Source organism: Ursus americanus, chromosome 5 (genome assembly GCF_024610735.1).
Source record: "Ursus americanus isolate L20-20 chromosome 5, mUrsAme1.1.p, whole genome shotgun sequence".
Taxonomy (NCBI): Eukaryota; Metazoa; Chordata; class Mammalia; order Carnivora; family Ursidae; genus Ursus; species Ursus americanus.
The window spans coordinates 33723002-33744195 of NC_142131.1; the positions used below are offsets into that span (position 1 = coordinate 33723002).

Sequence of the window (21194 nt, forward strand, 5' to 3'; positions counted from 1 at the left end):
TGTCCTTAAACTGGTGAACTTGTAGTTGGATATACCTGTATTGTTACATTGTGGTAGTTACTAGCTACATGTGGCTATTATAATTAGTTAAACGTTTACAAGAAATTCAGGTTTTTTACTCACACTAACCACATTTTGAGTGTTCAATAGAGCCCTGTAGTTAGTGGCTTCAGTTGCACAGCTCAGAGTTGAAAATTTCCATCATTAGGTTCTATTGAATAAGCACTAGGTTAGACGATTGAAGAAAGGAGTCTTCACATCAGGAACTGGAAGCTGTAAGGCAAGTAATAGAAGTGTTCGGGATAGTGCATTATGAACCATCCCGGATTTGAGAATGCAGATAAGGTGATTGACTTTTAAGTCAGCATAACATCTTGAGCCATTACAGGAGAAGAGAGGGAAAAATGTACTTGGTACAAACTAGAAAAGTGATTTAAATTTATGAAGAGGGTAGAGAAAGCAAATTTATTGGGATCTATTACATAGTGAACATTTGAGTAAGCACTTAACATGCCTTCGTTTCAACTATGATACAAGGTAGGCAGTATTTCTCTATTTTACATATGATGAAAGAGGCTCAGAGACTGTGCAACTTGCCCGTGTTTCATACCATTTATTAGCCAGGCAAGGATTCCAGCTTAAGACTTTGTGACTCTACAGTGTATCTGTGTTGACAATCATACTGCTTTTCGTTGGATGGAAAACATGTTTGGAGACATTGGTCTGAAGGCCAAAATAACTATAAAGTGAGTAAGTATATAGAGCCAATCACTTTTCACTAAACTTTGAAATTCTGGTCTTCAGAGGTATTTTTTCTAGAATTAAATAGAGAAAATATTTCTTTTTATGGTGGACAGTTTTATCTTAGAGAATATGATTGTCCCCAAATCTAACTGGCTGAAGGATAACCAAGTTCAAGAAAGGTTTATATATACCGTTGGGTGGCATTTGCAGGGTGGGATTAATCAGGCTCAGAGACCTAAACCTGGGAGGCTGTTATCGTTTTATCCACTTACTACTTCAATGTGGTCTGAGGATTAACACCATGGAAAATTGTTAGAAATACAGAGTCTCTGTCCCCACTGAAGACCTACTGAATCAGAACCTTCATTTTATCAAGTTTCACATACACATTAAAGTTTAAGAAACTGATTTAGATTTTCCACTTTGCCATTGTTCACCCAATTTAACATTCTGTCTGGCTTCATAGGAAATCTTTGATTCTAATGTATATATACAGACCTTCCGAATACTATATGGAAATGCAGAGATTTTTTAAATGACATAATTTGTAAAGTATCAGAAAGACAAACATCTTGCTTTAAAAGGCTTACAGAAATGGAATGTTTTTCTTAAGGTGTAGTAATTTCCTATTGTTGTTGTAACAAATTACCACAAATTAGGTGTTTTAAAACAATACAAGTATTATTGTACAGTTCTGTAGGTCAGAAGTCCACCATAGGGTCTTGCTGTGCTAAATACGAGGTGTTGAAAAAGGCAGGTTTCCTTCAGGAATCTCCAGGGGAAAAATCTGTTTCCATGTCTTTTCCCTCTTCAAGAGACCCTTTTCATTCCTTGGCTGATGCTCCCCTTTTTCAAACATCTTGAACGTGACCAAGTCAAGGCCTTAGATCACTCCATCCTTCACACATCATAGTGTTGCAGGATTTTTTTCTCTGTGGGTGCCTACAGTTCTTGGTCATGCTACTTCGAAGAATGAAGAGATAGACCAGACAGAGTGGTAGGCAGCAAAGCAAGGTTTATTGAGTGATAACAAAGTGATAGTACAAGCTCCCAAGGAGGGAGGGGACCCAAAGGGGTTGCCACCAGAGTTTCTAAGTCCAGGGGTTTTTATGGGCTTGTTGGCAGGCTGTTTCAATCTGATTAACCCTCCCTGCGTCTGTCATCCAATCAGATTTTTGTCACCTACCTATCATATGGGAAAGGGTGGAGGGCTCCTTCTGGGATGGTGTAAAATTCTTTTAAAGGTGGTTTCCTCTTAGGGTGGGGAGCCCTTGTCCCTGCCTGCTTGCCTTCCAGTTATCCTTCATCAATAGGACCTGTCTTCCCCCCTTTTTCACTTTTAAAGACCTTGTGATTGCATTAGGCTCACCTGGATAACCCAGTGCAGTCACCTCATTTTAACATCAGCTGATTGGGTGATCTTAACCTCAATCCCCTTTAGCTGTGTACTCTAACATATTCACGGGTTCTGGAGATTAAGACATGGACATCTTTTGGAGGGTCATTATTCTGCCTACCAGACTTGGCCACTCATTCCCACATTTATCATTGGTTTCTATCTAGGAAAATTTTCCATTTGCCAAATTTAAATTCTTCATCCTTAAACCCATATCCTTTTGTTCTATACTCAGTGGAGGTGGAAAGTGATTACTGGTTACTTTCTTATAAAGCAAACATTAAAAAATTCATGTACGTAAGGGTTGCTGGGCTTACCTTTTGTAGATTTACTGGTCCTCATTTGTTTTTTGTTTTCATTTCATGTGATCCCCTTTGAACAACTGCACACAAAGGGCATTCTGGGACTCCTGTCTTTCCCCACCATTTCTTTCCCTGCTTTTTTTGTCTTCCAATTCAGAACTCTTTGAACATTGACCGTAATTGTCTTTTCTGACTGCAGAATACGAAGGGGTGATTTCTTATGCTAGAAACATATGCTAGAAGAAGAAATAGAGAATAAGTAAGAAATTATAATAATAGAGAATAAGTCACTGGGATCCTGAAGTATATAGCTTAATAGTCCTTAGCTCATGCTCACATTGAGATGAGCTGTTCGTTTCCCACAGAAAGGAGACACCTTCCTGGTTTTAGAAATTTTGCATAGAAATGCTGCTGTAAATTATGAATGGGTTAGCTGAATTTATTCTTTTAGTTCTATGTAAGAACATGCAGGAACCTTAATTATCACCGAGGTCAGCTCCTTCATTTGTAACTGCAGGATCTCTAATTTTCTACGGGCTGGTAAAATTCAGACCAAATCTCAGTTCTCCCACTCCTGACTTGTTGTACAGCTACACAGTTAATGCCATTGGATTTTATTCATCCTTCTCGGCAGATCTAGGAATGTAACTAACAATTTATAACATCGTTTCTATGAAAAATGTGTACTTTGAAAAAAATCTATGAAGAATGTTTCTATGAAAATGTATTATGCCAAACATCTAATTTTTTAAAATAATCCACTTGAAGTGTAGGCACTTTTTAATAGTTATTATTTCTTTAAAAATATCTTAGTTCCTCTTTGAGACAGTCCTTGGAAGTTTTTTCATATTACTGCATCATTGCTTAAGCTTTAGAGCTCAAATTTAGCATATTATTCTAGTAAAGTTTTGACCTGTAATTACGGTAAGGGAGGTTAACTCCCTTTAATTAAGGTAATTAAGGAGTGGCCTTTTGTGCCTGGCTTCTTTTTCACTTAACATAAAGTTTTCAAGGTTCATCCATGTTGTAGCCTGTATCAGTACTTCATTTCTTTTTATTGCCAAATAATATTCTGTTGTAAGAATTTATCACATTTTGTTTATCTTTTTATTAGTTGTTGGATATTTGCATTATTTTCACTTTTGGGCTATTACGAATAATATTGCTATGACCATTTGTATACCAATTTTTGTGTGGATACATGATTTCATTTCTCCTGGATATATACCTAGGAGTGAGATTGCTGGGTTGCATGGTAACTCCACGTTAATGATGTAGGAAAGACGTTAGGGTTCCTAGCCGAAGGCCAAGAAATAATTCTTGAGACGTCTTTGGTGCAAAAGGGTGGTTTTATTAAAGCATGGGGACAGGACCAGAGAGCAGAAAGAGCTGCACTGAGGTCTTGAGGAGAGGTCCATTATATACTGTCAAGTTGGGAGGGGGTTAGAGATAGTGTAAGCCTCCCAGGTATTTTGGAAAAAAGGTTTCCAGGATCCTGAGGGGGCTAGCTATTGTTAGGAAAGGTCATTTATTACTGTTTAGTAAAAACTCAGTCTTGAGACCCTTCAGATGTATATCAATGGTTCATATACTTGGGGGATGATTGCCAACATATATCCTGAGGGGTAGAGATAAATGAATTTTCCAAAAGAATTTTTATGTGTTAGAGTAGACTTACAGGGGCCTGGGGGTTGGGCTAAGATTGCCTTTTGCCCTTGGCAAACTATCAACATAAAGGCATTTGAGTCCTTGGGGAATGTCACTGTGCCTGTTTGAAGGACTTGTCAATGGGCTGTAGGTAGTAAGGAAATTTAATAATTTTTCTTCTTTGTTTCCCACATCATTAACATTTTGAGGAACTGCCAAACTTTTCCAAAGTGGCTGCGCTGTTTTACATTGTCACCTACGATATATGAAGGTTCCAGTTTCTCTACCTCCTTACCAATAGCTGTTATTATCTTTTTTATTATAGTCATTCTAGTGAGTATCAAGTGGTATTTCAGTGTATTTTGCATTTCCCTAACGGCAAATCATATTAAACATCTTTCCATGTACTTTGTTGGCCGTTTATGTAGGCGTTTTTGTTTTTAAGAAATGACTGTTCAAATCCTTTGCCCATTTTTCAGTGGGTTTCCTTTTTAAATTTTGAGTTGTAAGAGCCATTTACATATTCTGGTTACAAGTCCCTTACCAGGTAAGTAATTTGCAAATATTTTCTCCATTCTATGAGTTATCCTTTCATTTTCTTAATGGTGTCCTTTGAAACACAGAAGTTCTAGACTGTTTAAGTTGGGGCTCATTCTTTCTCATTCATTCCTTGAGCTCATGTTAATCTAGCATTGCCATATGCCAGTCATTGTGCTAGGTGCTGGGAATACAGTTATGCCATCTAGTGAGTTACCTCAACTCTGGCTTGTTAGGTTTCTCTTATTTACTAGTAGGGTGCTTGGTTACTGGGTAAGATACTCTTTGCTTTATGTGAAGTAAGGATAAATATGCTGATCCAAGTCAGATGGAAATGTTTTTAGGACTAACTAATGATTATAAAGCATTTGATTAATGAGTTAACCAACAGTTTAGCCAGTATTTGGGTTCTAAGGAGTTCTAGGACTCACTTTGGCTATAATTTAGGAGCAAGAAATGGCTTCTAATCCTAAAGTTATAGGAACAAAATTACCAGCATTCTTACCGTAACATTATTATAGAAATATTCAGTTTTTCTGTATCTTCTACTTGTTAGAGGTGGAATGCATGTTGTCATGAACTGAATTATGAACTCTGCGATATTGGTTATAGTATCATACTAGAATCTTTACATAACCTAGTTCATTGAAAATATGACAAAGCTATGTTTAATAAGACATATAAACTGAACCTGTTGTGAAGCCGCACCTGTTAATAATTAACTTTTTCCTCAGGTGAAAGAGGCTTGCTTTCTGCAGCATATGTGGACAGCCACAAATGGGAAGCAAGAGAAAAAGAACACTGTCACCTTGGTAGGTACCTGTTGGGCTGTTAGATATGTCATGTCAGTCACTCTATATGTTTACCATCATGTCCGTATCATGTATTTATGAAATGATGCTTCTATGATGATCCCATTCACATAAGCATATTTTAAGTCTTAAAAAGAATTAGACTGTTATTTTACATGTGGCAAAATCATTTTTGCTATCCTATAAATTTCTGTTTCATTTTTGCCTTGATTAGTCTCCCTAAGTTATGTAAACAATTTTCTTCTTTCTTGTTTTTTGTCCAGTTTAGTCATATAGTTAGTTACCATGCAGGTTGTCTCTGTTTTATATTACCTGCAGAGAAAAATATATTTTATATTTTCATCCTTTTTTATTGTCATTTCTTAACTTGTGGTCTTTAGAGTTCTTTCTGGCTCTTTTCTATTTTATTACCAGGTAATAGAATTGAAAGCAGTGTTATAATCTCATACAAACCATTTAGGGAAAATAGTTGCATAACATCTTCTCAGGCAGTAGGCCCCTAATTATATTTCCTTTTCCTTGTTCTCTAGGTCGTATTACATAGATAGTAGCCTTTCTTTTCTAAAATAACAAGTCTTAGGGGTGCCTGGGTGGCTTAGTTAAGCGTTGACTCTAACTCTTGATTTCAGTTCAGGTCATTGTGTCAGGGTCGTGAGATCAAGCCCCACATCAAGCTCCGTGCTCAGCATGGAGTCTGCTTTATATTATCTCCTCCCTTCCTGCCCTTCTCCCCACTCGTGTTCTGTCTCTGTCTCTAAAATAAATAATGAAATCTCTAAAAGAAGTCACTGACCCTATGAGCGCTTTGTAGAAATATAAATACTTCATATATGTAATGTACATTATATGTAACATTATGAGGACATTGATAAAATCAGACAATTGGTGATAGTTTTATGGGACTGATGTAATTTTTTGATCAATTCCAGTGCTGATCTAATATTCTCCCACAGATTTCTTTCTCTGCTTTTTTGGGCTCATGTTAAAGAATGAAGTCCCCCTGTGTTTATGGATTCTTCTAATAAGTGAGGAAGGAGGGAGACATTCTTTTGTAGCTGTCTGTAATGGCTAGCTTGGGTGGGGAGGGGTTTCAGAGAACTCATCATTTTCTCCCTTGATGATGTTACTGCAAAGAGCAAAATTGGTTTGTACATCCTGGAATGGCTGTGTAGGCAGGGGCTAACCAAAGCAGAGCTGTGAAGAATCTAAAGGTAAGTAACTACATAGTTGCACTGAAATGTAGAATCACTGTGAATAGATAGAAATGCAGATGGGTACAGACGTGGTGTACTGGCAAAGTCCAATACCAGGAGTGGCATTATCGTGTGGGACACAGTTGTAGTCACAAAATGGTGAACAACTCTTGGTAAAGTTCTGAACAAATCTAAGTGCCATCTTCAGTTTACATGGTAGTTGCATCTATGGAAAATTCAGCTTATTCTCAGATTTCGCCCAAAAAAACTTTGCCTTTGTTTATATGTAAGGTGGAGTTAGTTCTATTATCAACAGGTTGATTTTTTTTTTTTTAATTCGTGTTAATGCCTGCCATGTCAGAGATGCCATGGTCTGTGGGGCAAATATTTTAACCTTTTATTTGTAAATAATTTTAAACTACAAATACTTGTAAGAATAATACAAAGAGTATCTTTATACTTTGCCCAGATTCACCAGTTGTCATCATTTTGACCCTTTTGTTTTTGCTTTCTCATTCTGTACGCACTTTTAACCATCTGAGAGTTTGTTATATTACGTTATAGCCCGTTAAGCTGAGTGCTTTGGTGTACAGTACCTGACATTTTTTAAGAAGCCAGTCCCTTTTTTTAATAGAATATTCTTCTTTTGGGATTTGTCTTGTATTTTTTTCAAAATTAGATTCAAGAAAGGGTCCCCTGGCCAGATTATTGTCAGTAATGTTGTGTCCTTCTAAGGATGTCTTCTCGTCTGGAGACACTTGATGTCCATCTGCCCCTCACTGGTGAGGTTAACTTTGATCACCCAGTCACGTGTGTGTGATTTTTCCCCTGGAGAGTTACTGTTTTTCTCCCTTGTGACTAATGGGCAGTCTGTGGGGAGACACTTTAATATCACGCCAGTGTCCTGCTGCTTATCAAAAGTTTCCCCCTAAGTTTAGTATCCATTTAGCTTCTTGCCTGAATCAATCTTTACTATGGTGGTTGCAAAATGATGGTTTTCCAATTCGTTAATACCTCCACATTTGTAATTAGTACTCAATATTCTAATGTGAGTAAGAGCCTTCTGTTCCCTTCCATTTCTTTCTCTGTTTATTATCAGCATGGTCTTGTGGATTCCTGTTTTTCTTTCAATGATTCATTACCATCCTTATTATTTGGGTGGTCACATTGTTCCAGTGTTGGCCGGTAGAAGTCCTTTCAGCCTGACTCCCAGTTTTCCATCTTGTACATTTCCTGCTCGAGCCCTGGAATCAACTGTTTCTCCAAGGAGTCCTGGTTCCTTTTAGTAAGGAATGGTATTAGAAACCAAGATTTCTGCACTAGGTGTCCTCTTGCTACTATGGAGTTTTTGTTTCTTGGCCTGTTCAGTGGCTAAAGCTAGGAAAAATAAGTATACATAGCTATGTAAACATATATGTACATTCATGCATATAAGCTTACCTGTACATATTTTACAAATAATGAGTTCATGCTGAAACCTCCAATTCCAGTTCATCCCCACAGAACTCTTCCTTGCCTTCTCTAGGCCATATTTATATCCCTTCTATACCAAAAACTCTGGCTTCCAACAGGAACAATATTTTGATGTGTTGGACAGTCTGTGCATTGCAGGTTATCTAATTTCACTGTCTTCTGCTCATTCAGTACTCCTTGCATTCATTGTGATATTCAGAAAACACCCCTATATTTCTAATTGCCCTCTGGGGCCATTAGTACTCCTTTTGGGAACCGTTCCAGTGATGAAACCAACATGGACTCCATTAATTATATTGCAAAGCTTGTTCTGGTATGCCATGCATGAACTGTAAGAAAAGTGCTGTGGAAGTGCAGAGGAGACAATGAAGAATTTCAGGAAAGCGCTTGTTAACACTTTCCTAGGCATGCAGGGAAAATTAGAAAAGACCACGGTATTTGGTGCCTTGGTATAGGATATAGTCAGCTCTTTGTTATTAGGGGACAAATTTATGGGAAGTTGTACATAGATTCCTGAATAAGCAGAAGCTGTTTGCCGAAGAATGAGTGTAATAGAGTATAAGAAGTCTGCAATAAATAAATAGCAAATGTAGGTAACTGTCTTTGTTAAGATTAGTACACTTGGAAAAGCAGTAACAGCTACCATTTACTGAAGACTACCCTCCTTGAATACCCTCTGTATATCCTGGATCCTTATCTAGTCAGAATTTTTTCCTCACCCTATATTCTTACAGCACGCGTGGTACCATCCTTGCACGTTTGATGTGGTGAAAAGTCTGCACTTGGGGGGCAGACATCTGGATGTGAGCCCTAGCCCTGCCAGCTTTCAGAAACTGTCATTTAACCTTGTTCCTGTAGCCATAAATTAGGATGATGATAATGCCTGCTTCAGTTAATACCCTACCATACAATAGGTGCTGCAGAAATAGGTGGAATGAATGAATTTCTAGGCCCCTTGATTCTACCCCAATATAAAAGATAAGGGTATGAGGTAAGGTTTTGAAACTCAAACTGCTCGGGAAAAAAAAAAATAGAGGCTCTTTGAGACAATATTTGTTTCTGCTGTGTAACAAAATGTAATTAAAACTTTCGCGCCTATATGATATTACTGCGTGTATTCCCTAACTCTGGGGTTTCGTTTGAGAGGTGTGTGCTGAGAATTCAAGCGCTGAGCCTGGGGCTGCATCCCGAAGACCGTGCAGTAGGTGGCAGCGCCGCCTCTGCTGATACCGCTGCGCAGCCTTTGGAACCTGGCCTCTGGGTGCGGACCTTTTCGGAAGCCGCCCCCGTACGCGCTTGCGCGGAGTGCTGCCCTTAGCATGTGGAGCGCTGTGATTGGGCGCTGCGACCTGGTGCGGGATCGCTGATTGGGGGAAGGAGGAGGGGCGATATGAGGCTTTTACTCCGCGCGTCTCTATTGGAGGGCGTGGGGTGGAGTGGAGCGGAGTGGGAGAGGGAAGATGCCTGGGTGTGGGTGTGGGGCTTCGACTTCCATCTGCTTAAGTGATTTCGCCTCCAAGCGGAGTACTTGCGGGGGAAGTGTTCAGTGTTTTCTCTGATGGGCGTGAGGCTCTGGTGCCTCTTGTTCAGTCTCATTAGTAATTTTCTGTTAGAGCCTTGGGGGCGGGCTAATGGGGATCTGTCCCCCTCCCAGTATGAGGGTAATTTATTGATAGGGAGCACTTTTTTTTTGTTTGTTTGTTTTTTTTTTAAAGATTTTATTTATTTATGTGACAGAGAGACAGCCAGCGAGAGAGGGAACACAGCAGGGGGAGTGGGAGAGGAAGAAGCAGGCTCATAGCGGAAGAGCCTGATGTGGGACTCGATCCCGGATCACCAGGATCACGCCCTGAGCCGAAGGCAGACGCTTTAACGACTGCGCTACCCAGGCGCCCCGATAGGGAGCACTTTGATTAAAACCAGGAGTGCTATTTAGTACCTACACTGCATTTTAGGGATCAAGCAGGCCATGAATGCTCCTCTCACGTAAGAGTCAAAGGCAACCTTCATTCCTTGCTGGTTCTGTTGTAAGCACTTCATAGGTTCCGTCCCATTTAATGCTCACAACAGCCAGCTAATGCAGGTGCTGCTATTCCCCGTTGTGGATGAGGAAACTGAGGCTATATTCTGACACTTACTTAGGGCCATTGCCTTTATGGTGAAAAACAGCTTTCTCTGTGATTGCTGTAGTACCTTCACTTCTACCATAGCGTCTTCCCTTGCACTGAACAGTAGATCTCTTGCTTTTTAAAAAATACATTTTGGTTGCAGAATAATATATACAGAAATGTGCATAAATCATAAAGTATAGATTGATGAACCCAGTAAACTAATGTAAGAAATAGAACATTCCTCCCACTCAAGAAGCCCTTATTGTGGCTCCCATTTCCTCTGAGGAGGAACTTCTAACACCATGGGTAAAATTTTTAAAAAATGTTTTATAATGGAAAATGTAAACATACAAAGGAGAGTGATTGAAATGTGGAATCCCCAGTACCGATCATCTGGCTTCAACAGTTACCAGCTCATGGCTTACCTTTACATCATCTGCAATTCTCCCCTTCTGATCCTCTGGTTTATTTTGAGGCAAATCCCAGATAGTATGTACTTTCCCCCATAAATATTTTAACATATATGTCTCAAAGGTAAGGGTGTTTTAAATACCATTATTACACCTAAAATGTTAATAATTATGTAAGCATGAAAGGTACAGTCAGTGTTCAAATTACCTGGATACTCTTATAAATCTTTTTAATGGTCTGGTTGAATCAGGATTACGTGTAAGGTCCATACAGTGTAATTCATTTTTTTCTCCCCTTCTCTTGCCTCTTTTAAAATCTTTTTTATAGAAACATACAAAAGTAGAGAGAATAGTATAATGAATCCTCCTGTGTCCTGTCACCTGGCTTGAACAATTACCAATTCCTTGCTAGTCTTGTTTCATCGATCCCCTTTCCCATCACCTGATTACTTTTTAACAAATCTTTGTTAGATCATTTTATGTGTATTTTCACATGTACCCCTAAAAGATAGGATTTTTTAAAAAATATAATACCATTGTCCTTTTTAAAAATTAGTTGTTCCTTAACATCATTAAATATGCCATCAATATTTACATTTCCCCAGATGCCTTATATATATATATATATATATATATATTTTTTTTTTAATTTACAGTTTCTCGAAATGGGACCCAGATAAGTTCATACATTGTAATGTGTTGAGATGTCTCTGAATTATTTTTTAATCTGTAAGTTTCTCTTTTTCTTGTAATTTATTTATTGAGGAAAACAGGTCTTTTGTCTGAGAGTTTCCCACATTCTGAATTTGCTGTTTTCATCCTTATGGTGGTGTTTAACATGTTCCTCTGTCGTGGTGTTTAACATATTCCTTTATCTTCCATATGCCATATAAAGCTGGCAGAATAGGAGGCTCGATCAGATTCACGGTTTCCTTCTTGTTTTTCTTTTGGCATGAATACTTCATAGGAGGTATTGTTTACTTTTATCAGAAGGTACACAGCGTTTGGTTATCCCTCTTTGATATTAGAGGCCTTTCATGATCATTGCTTATGTATCTATTATTTCATTAGGAGCTGCAAAATGTTACTATTTTAATTGTATCATTTCTTCCTCATTTATTACTGAAAATTTTTTACAAGATTTTTTTTTCATCAGTTTAGTTATCCTGAGATACAGTTTTTATAAAGAGGCAGCTTTCAAGATAATCCTACCATCCTTTCATCGTCCTACCCTCCTCCAAAAATGATCAATGAGGATATATATTTTTTTTAGATACTGTTATGAACACCTGGATTTAAGCCTTCCACACATCTTAATCCATTACGGTTGATGTTTTTATTGAAAGGGCCTTAGTTCTCCAACTGGGCTTTTAATAGAGCCCTAGGATTCTTGAGCTTTCCAATTCAAGTCAGAAGATTGCCATTTTAGACTGTTTCTGTACTGGGCTTCCCTTTGGTTAAAATAAACACTGAATTAAAGCATTGTGTCTGAAATTCCTCCACTAGCCATGCAGATCTATTGAGGAGGTACAGGGTGCAAGTTAACAGCATTGGCCAGTTAGCAGCTTTTTAATTACAGACTAGGGCCCACAGTGAATAGGACTAAGGAGAAAACTATTTTGGGGAACCGAGCAGGGCACCAGTAGGAGGGCAGGCCTGATGAGGAAGCTGCCTGTGTTCCATCAGAGGACGTTCTCTCGCTTGCATCACCTTGCTAGGGGTAAGGGCCCTGGTGATGGGCTGAACTGGATTTCTGAGCCTTACTGAATTTTTCACATTATATGTAATTATAAAGTAAAGGACATCTTTCGGTTTTAGTTATTTTTTTGTTTTTGTTTTAAGAACTCCCTTTCCAAATGGAAAGAGAATTACTCCATTGACACATTTGAGTTCAGGTTGAAACTAAGCACTGTGGTCATCTTCTCCCATTAGCTGAGGTTTAGTTTTGCTGTGTCATTGCAGCTGGGGAGGTCTTTAGCTTGTTGCAGTGATTTTTTCAAACCTTGTTCTTGAAGCCTGACAGAAATCTTCTGAAACCTGCTTTTCTGACTTTGTCAGTTCCATATTTGCATCTATATCTGATATTTATTTATTTATTAGGTTTCATATTTATCATCTGGCAGTTCTAGAGATGGGTCCGAGTTGTGCACATCATCTTCCTTTAGTCTCATTTTCTTAGTATATATGTATATAAAGCTTGCTTTTAGATTTTCCTTTATTGGAACTATTTGTTTTAAAGTTTCTGGTGATAAACAGATACATGGAAACCTAAATATCTATATTCAAAATGGTTTCTAGGTTAGTTTTTCCTACTTCCTTCTGTTGCTTCTATACATATGTCATGTGTGCTTGTTGTTTTTTTAAATGTGGGAAACAAAAACATATCTTCAGACTGTTTTCTGATCACTTCTTCTAGAGGATACAATAATAACTTGTATCTAATTCTTTATTACATAAATTAGATAAGGTATACAAATATTCATAAGCCCAGAAAAAGTTTAGTGTTGATTGGGTAACAATGATAGACATTTACATAGAAATCATGAAAAACCAAAACCATCTAATAATTTTTCACCTAAAGCCCAGTCGTATATTTGAATTCTTAAAAAATATTTAATTTAGGTGTTTTATTTTCCGACTTATTCCAGAAATGGAATTCAGTTTGATATCCTCTTTGAGCTTATGAGCAACATCCAAGACTTATTTTGTGTTCCCTCCATAGTAGTACTCAGACATGATTCATTCTAGTTTTTGCGAGGGTGCATCAAAGTCTCTTGGGGCTTTTGTTTAAAAATTTTTATTTCCCCAGTCTCACCTCAAGCCTACAGAATTAGAATCGCCCTCTGGGTTTGTGAAACTTAGGGATCTGAAGTTTTCAAAATCTTGCAGGTGATTCATATCCTTGACCAGGTTTGTGAATGATTACACTCCTATACTTGGAATCGTGTAGGGTCCTTAATAAAATCTTTTATGACCTTAGATCATCAATGGTATTGTTTTCTTCAGACAAGAAGAGCATTTATACTAGTATACATTTCATTTTCTGGACATACTTTCACATTGTCTGTACAGCTTTAAGTTTTGTTAGATGAAGATCCGTTTTCCCATATAGCTTTTGTTGACCTCAACCATCCTCTGCAGTGTATATTCCTGAGGAGCTGAATGACAGGCAAGAAGGCATCTTCCTTGGCACATTTCTTTGAAGAAAACCTGGGCATCTGTAGGCCCCTCACTGAAACATGAAGTGTGATTTTGGCTGTTGAAGCTCATGGTCCAGAAGCCTGTGGTGCTGGCCCTCTGTAGACCACAGCTGCCCCAGCTTTCCTGGCCATCCCTGCTCTGTGCATTTTCTGCCTCATTCATCACACTGACACTGTCGCATAAGGTGATTGGTCACATATAATATTTAGCAGCAAATCCCTCTCTGACTTCTAACATGCAACTGTTACTCCTCTGATGCTGGCTCTGCAGCTGTTGCCTTTTTGAAGCCCCAACCAATTTCACTTGACTGATGATATCTTGGTGTGAAGGATTAAAATGGAATCTTGAGTTACCACAGTATAGAAGCCAACTCAATAGAGTGTTTATCGTCAAGATTTGGTATCATGAGACCGCTGTTTAGTATCATTCTGTTTGCAATATTAATTTGCCTTAATGTGAAGAAATTTTAGGGACTTCTTTGTGTGTGTGTTAATCTTTAATCACCTGGTGTCAATCCTTTTAAGATAGTCATAAGAAAAGTAAACTTTTACATCATATCAGGTTTTCAGGATTTTGTGTTGCTTTCCAGCAGTAGCTACTGAGTCATTGAGAGCATTGCCCCAGGGAAAGAGGAAAAAATGGTTAAATGCACAGCAAAAAGTCTTCAACAGATACTTGCTGATTGATTGCCTCTGTCTTCTTTTTCCTTGACACTAATTTCTTCTACCAGGGAGTAAAAAAAAACTTGGAAATTCAATTACTTTTTTTTTTTTTTTAAAGATTTTATTTATTTATTCGACAGATAGAGACAGCCAGCGAGAGAGGGAGCACAAGCAGGGGGAGTGGGAGAGGAAGAAGCAGGCTCCTAGCGGAGGAGCCTGATGTGGGGCTCGATCCCATAACGCCGGGATCACGCCCTGAGCCGAAGGCAGACGCTTAACCGCTGTGCCACCCAGACGCTCCCAATTACTTCTTTCTCCTTCCTTCCTTTCATCCTTCCCTCCCTCTCTCTTTGCCTTCCTTTCTTCCTTTTATTCACTTTTTAAAGATATTTGTTGAGTGCCTTTTATAAAAACTGTTCTAGGAACTGAGAATACATCAGTGAATTAAGTCCTTGCCTTCATGGACTTTACTTCTAAGTATAAAAGACAAAACAAAAACAAAAACAAACACGCACAGACCAGCTGATGTAGACATTTGTAGGTCATAGAAAATGTTTTGGATTTTATTCCACGTATGATAGCAAGCTTTTGGCTGGTTGAGAAAAGTAAATGGCAGGATCTGATTTATCTTTTAAAAGGCTTACTCAGACTGTTGTGTGGCGGTTAGATTGTAAGGGTGGAGGCAGTAGTTAAGATGACTAGTTGGGAGGTGAGAGATTAGTAGTGGTAGTGGTGAAAAATAGATATTTATATTTCAAATCTAGAGCCCATAGGATTTGCTGACAGTTGGTTATAGAATGAAAAAGAACGGGGTTTAGGAGAATGCCTAGGTTTTTGACCTGAATAAGCCTGCAAATGTAGTAGCTGTTTACTGAGATGGGAAATGCTTGGGAAAAACAGGTTTGAGGAGAAGTTGGAGAATTAAGAGGACATGTCATGTTTAGATACATATTAGACACCCAAATGGAGATGTCACCTCTGCAGTTGGAAATACAAGTCTGAAGTTACAGGCAGAAGTCAGGGTAGGCATATACATGTGGAGCAAATAATCCATAGATGATGATGAAAGCTGTGGGAGAGAGAATGCATGAGATCACCCAGGGACTGAGCAGATGGTGAAGAGGAAAGTCTACCACTCAGGACTCAGGCACTCCAGCATTTAGAAGTCAGCAAGAGGAAATCTTGCAGAGGAACCCAAGAAAGAGAAAAAAGAGTATTTCCTGAAGGATAGAGTGATCAACTATGTTACCATGCTAGGGAGAGGTCAAGTAAGATGAAGATGAAATATTAACCCATTGGATTTAACAATGTGGAGGTATCTTTGGTGGTAGTGAAATGATGAAAACCAAAATCTGATTTGAATGAGTTAGAGAGAATAGACCTAAGGAAGTAGTAACAGTTGTATCAGGGAGGACTCTTTTGAGAACTCTTGCTGCTGAGGGGAACAGAACAAAGGAGAAGTAGCCGGAAGGAGAAATGAGGTCAAGGGAGATTTTTGTCATTTTGATTTTTTGTTTGTTTAATAAAGTTCATTCATTGTTAAAAATAGAAGGCAGAGTGTACGTGCACAGATTCTGATAGCCTGGAAACCTGGTGGTAGGAGGATGAACTTCTCTTTATTGCTTCTATTTTATACTCAGGGAAATAAGACACAAAGAGCTGAGGGGAGGGGAGAAGGGGAAAGAGCATATTGTAAGTTTGAGAAGCAATGAGAAGGTGTGAAATAATTCTTTTGGAGAGTATGTTGCTTAGTATTTCAGACTTTAAACTCTGAGATAACAGTGTAGTCTCAGGAATGTGAAGTATTTCTGTGGATATTTTGCTTAAAGGAACCAGAATAGGAATAGTTCAGTCCAAAACTCACTAAATGTAGACAGAGTGCCTCTCTGATTTGTTCAGAAAATGTATAAAAGTCATTTGATAAATTCCAACCTTTAAATTTTTGAATCACTAATTTAGCTCCCTGGTTCAAAATGCAAAAGGAGTAAATGTGTAAGTGATGAAGTGTCATCTTTCCTTGGGTCCCTACTGTCTTAATTCCTTTCCCTGGAGTCTGTCAATGATGACACTTCCTTGTGTTTACTTCCAGAGATACTTTATTGATCCAGTTTTTTTTTTTTTTTTCAAGTAGGCTCCACGCCCAGCTTGGAGCCAATGCGGGGCTTGAACTCACGACCCTGAAGTCGAGACCTGAGCTGAGATATTGATCTATTTTTTAAAAGCTAAATATATGGTAGGATTTTTAAAATAATCATTATTCCAATTAAATAAATCATTTTTGAAGATATTACTAATATTCCTTTATCCTCTTTAATTTATACAAAAATGATTTATAAAAAGAGCAAGAAAGAGCATCTGTTTTAATAGTGACTTTACAATGTTGGCAGCCATCTGGCAGGAGTTGTATCTGTTAGATTTTTCTTAAGAAATATGTATATTTAACAAGGTTCTTTTTCCTTCTTTGTCTTCACAGGTGATCTAGCATCTTTAATGGATAAAACATATGAGAGAAAGTTGCCTGTTAGTTCTTTAACAATATCACGGGTAAGAAAACTTAAACTTGTATATTTTCGAAGGAGGACCAGAGGCTCTTTATATAGATGAGACTGTGTAAATAAAGACTATCATTCATAGGAAATATTTCTTTAGAATATGGTATGTTTTTGTAGTTACTAATAGATGTTTCGTGGTAAAGTAGCAAATTTCTATAACTGAAATAAAAGGTAATAAATTACCAGACTCTGTTATCAGTGATCATTGTTGTGTATCTGATTTATTTTTATTCTTCCAGAATATGATATTCTATTCTGTGATACCATGATTTTTTTTAAGTTGGTACCACCCTTCAAAATAATAGTATTCATTTGTTAATATTGGAAGTAATTTTGATACCTGAGAAAGGCTATAAAAGAATGGATATTGTTAACGTTAACTCCTGCAGTATGGTGGAGGGGAGAACAATATTAGGCTGGGAATCGGGAATAGTAATAGATAGTAACCATTACTGAACACTTTCTATGCCAGCCATTGTACTAGTTTCTTAATGTACATTATCTTTGTTAATTCTTATAGTGGCTATTTGAGATAAGCACTGTAAGCTGCTTTTTACATGTAAGACTCAGAACTTGATAACTTTCTCAAATTCACACAGTTCATAAGTAGAAAAAGTGGGCTTCAAACCCAGATCTCTGTGACATCAAACTTCTTTTCTGTTGCCTCCCTCAAATGGAGATCTTTTCTTTATCATGAATTCACTTTGTGACATTATCTACTGGGCCTTTCTCAAAAATCTCCTCATTTCCAGTGTGGGATCAATAGTATCTCCCTCACAGGGCTGATGCGAAGCTAAATGAAATCTTAGTTGTGAAAATTTGTTGAAATTAATGGCACCATAATATTCAAGATGTTGTTAAGTCTAAATGAGGAAAAGTAAAGAAACTTATCCTTTTTAGTCTGGGTCCTTTCTTTCTCCCTCTTGATATTTTCCTTTTAGTAGGGAAACAGTTTTAACTAGGTCATAACCTAAATTGTATAGACTTATAATTTTCAGAGGGAACTGAAAAGCCATTGCTCCTCTCTTACATGATGGATAAAATTTCTGTATGCCATAATACTTGATATTGTTTAAGCAGCACTTTAGAGCTTAACAGGCATTCATGTACATTTTCTCACTGGGGCTCACACTCTTCAATGCAGGTGCCTTTATTCTAGTTATGCAGATGGAGCAGCTGAGTTCCAGAGCGGCTGTGCCATCTGTCTCTGCCACACAGCAAGCAATCAGGAGAGCTAGTTCTCAACTTCAAGTCCTGTGTTTGAAGCGTATTTTCTCTGCTCCTTAATGAGATCTCTAAATAAAATCCTTAAGTCGCAGACATTTTTAGAAAGTCTCCCCCTTTTTACTCTCTCTTCCTCTTCATGAGGTTTTAATTATATTCACAACATGCATTTTCTCCTACTCCATCCTTTTTGCCTGTGTTCTACTTTAGGGTAGAATCCATCCTTGGAATAATTATTTCTGTTTGTTTCTTTATTTTAGAGTTAAGGAGCACACACAGGGAATTTATTTTTCAAAGGAAGACTTTGTTAGTGCAAGGATCACAGGTTGACTCAGAACCAGGGTAGAAAACCGAGTAGGAAATCATTTTCTAAATTTAGATTTTCATCTCTTGGGCCATATTTTTTCAGCCATTAGAGACTTAATCTTTTCAACTATGTGTTCTCATGTTTGGACCTTGGAACACAGAAAATAGCAGGGTTTAAAGATAAAGGGAAATACTGATAACTAATTATACACCTAGTAGGAGGAACTCTCTCTTGTTCTGCAAGTTTCATGTTTGGTTTTCAGTTTATCTAACCAAGGTTGATCTACATATAGAAAAAGAGAAGCCATTGTATATTCTTTGCATTAGAGTGAAGGGTTTCAGGGATGCAGTCATACCATGCAAACAGTGGTCCAATAAAATGGGTATCTTTTCTTTTTTAAGGTCATTGTGTGAATTAGATCCAATATATGGCACAATCTGTATTCAACCAAAGGTTTATTTTTCTGTCTTTTAGTTTGTGGACAACATTTCCTCTAGAGAAGAGATAGACCATGCAGAGTATTACCTTTACAAGTAAGTTTTCCATTTTATTTGGTTGTATATTCTCTTACAAAAGGTGGTAGGTATTATATATGTTTAGCACCTTGCTTTTGAAGTTTACATTTTGGAGATATTTCCCTATCAGTTATAGATAGCTTCCTCATTTTTTATAACTGGATCATATTCCATATTATGAATATATAATTGAATCAGTTCCCTGTTAGGGACAGGAGCTTGAGGTTATTTGCTCTCTCACTTTGTATTAAGTGCAGTGGAGTAATGAACAACCTTGTACATATGTAATTTTGCACATAATTCTCATAAGTATATACATTTGTATTTACAATAGCCATTGCCAAATTGCTTTCTGCTGAGATTTCACCAACTAACATTCCTGCCGGTGGTGTATGAGAAAGGCCTGTTTTTACAGTTTGGTCAACAGGAATTTTCACACTTCTGGATTTTTTGTCATCTGATAGGTGAAAAATTTTATGTATCTATTTACTTCTCTCCCTTTCTTATTTGGATGGAAATACAGTCCGTATGTGCTATTCACCTATTTTTAATTAACACTATATTTTAAAACTTTTGTACATTACCACACTTACTTCATTCTTTGTCACAGCTGTGAACAATCCCACTGTGAACTATAGACACACAACGTGTACAAAGAAAAAGAAGCATGTTCAGTACAGCACCATCTATAGTAGCAAAAGACATGAATAACCTAAAGTTCATTAAATAAGGGGCTGGTCAAATAAATTTATTCTGATAGTTGGTTTTTTATCGGATATCTGTCAAAATGATACCCTACAACTTTTTATTTTGATTCCTTATTGTGTTTTAAAAATCTGATTTATGATTTGTTCCAATTGCTAGGTTTCAAAAATAGACTCCAGTTGAAACTTAAAATGTTTTCTAGTAAGCATTACATTAAAATTTGCCATTTGATTTTATTTTGCTTTGAGAGAGTGTTTTATTTTTTCCATCTGGGTACAATTTTTAAAGCTTTCTTTATACTGGTGAAAATTTATCCAATTTTCTTTCATGTGATTTTACTACATAATAATGAGCCCTTTTTTTTCTTTCTGAATTGGGTAAATTCTACCACCTTTTTCCTGTTTAAATGTAAATCTTAAGCAGATTAGATTCAAACCTGAAAACATATATTTTAAATCTGAGTTCCCTTTAATGATATCATAAGTTTAAATTCTTGGGGCGCCTGGCTGGCTTAGTAGGTTAACCATCTGCCTTAGGCTCAGGTCATGATCCCGGGGTCCTTGGATCGAGCCCTGCACATTGGCTCCCTGCTCAGCAGGGAGTCTCCTTCTCCCTCTGCCCCTCCCCTGCTCGTACTCTCTCTTTCTCTCTCTCAAATAAATAAATAAAATCTTAAAAAAAAAAGTTTAAATTCCAAGTCCTGAAATCATAATTGCAAGTGCCCTCCTACTCTCCATTAAGATAAATATAAAGGAATTCCTTGATGAGAGTAAGCCCTGCCTTTCTTGAGTGGTTCTTTGGCACTGTAAGTCTCCTTTGAGAGTTATTTTTGCCTCTGGTGGAAGGTGTATTTGGGCTAGCATCTGCCTAGTTCTCACTCTTTTGCTTTGTTGATGGTAAAATGCAGAAAAGAGTTACAATGTCTAAAGAGAAATTATTTCTTAGAATTCCATCCTGTGGGACACAGTGCCATAGCCTTGGAAGAAATACAAATTTACAAGTACTGTAGCATGTAATTGATGTCAGGGATTCAACATTCAGCAAGTAAGTGTTTACTGAGCACCTACTGCATGTCTAGGCTGTGTCAATGTGCTGGTATATAGTGACCGATAAGTTAAACATTGTCCCATTCCTCGTACATTAAAGTCTAACTGAGTAATTTAAGTCCCGCCTTTAAGACCTCCATCCATGATTCTTCACATGATGTTTGGCCTGGAGTCTTACTGAAAGTTTCCTAAAGTCTCTCTCCTGTTTCCATATAGAACATATACAAGACTCTTACCCATCTTAAATCTGAGCCGCTGTTTAATTTGCCGTCCCATCCTTTGCTTAATCAAAACTCATGTTCTAACATGATTTTGAATGTCAATAGTACTTTATAAAAAAACAAAACTAATGTTCTG

At 37.6% G+C, this 21194-nt stretch overlaps 1 protein-coding gene across 2 annotated transcripts in view; it reads left to right on the forward strand.

Annotated features, from left to right (window-relative positions):
- MRPS27 (mitochondrial ribosomal protein S27) overlaps positions 1-21194 on the forward strand; it is an 88215-nt gene that overhangs the window by 1592 nt on the left and 65429 nt on the right. The window contains exons 2-4 of one of the 2 annotated variants that reach the window (XM_045809781.2): positions 5361-5438; positions 16962-17032; positions 19046-19104. In XM_045809781.2, the coding sequence (XP_045665737.2) occupies positions 5361-5438; positions 16962-17032; positions 19046-19104 (208 nt within the window). Of the gene's footprint in view, positions 1-5360; positions 5439-16619; positions 16722-16961; positions 17033-19045; positions 19105-21194 lie in introns of those variants that run through there. The other variant, XM_087862086.1, reaches the window with a different exon arrangement.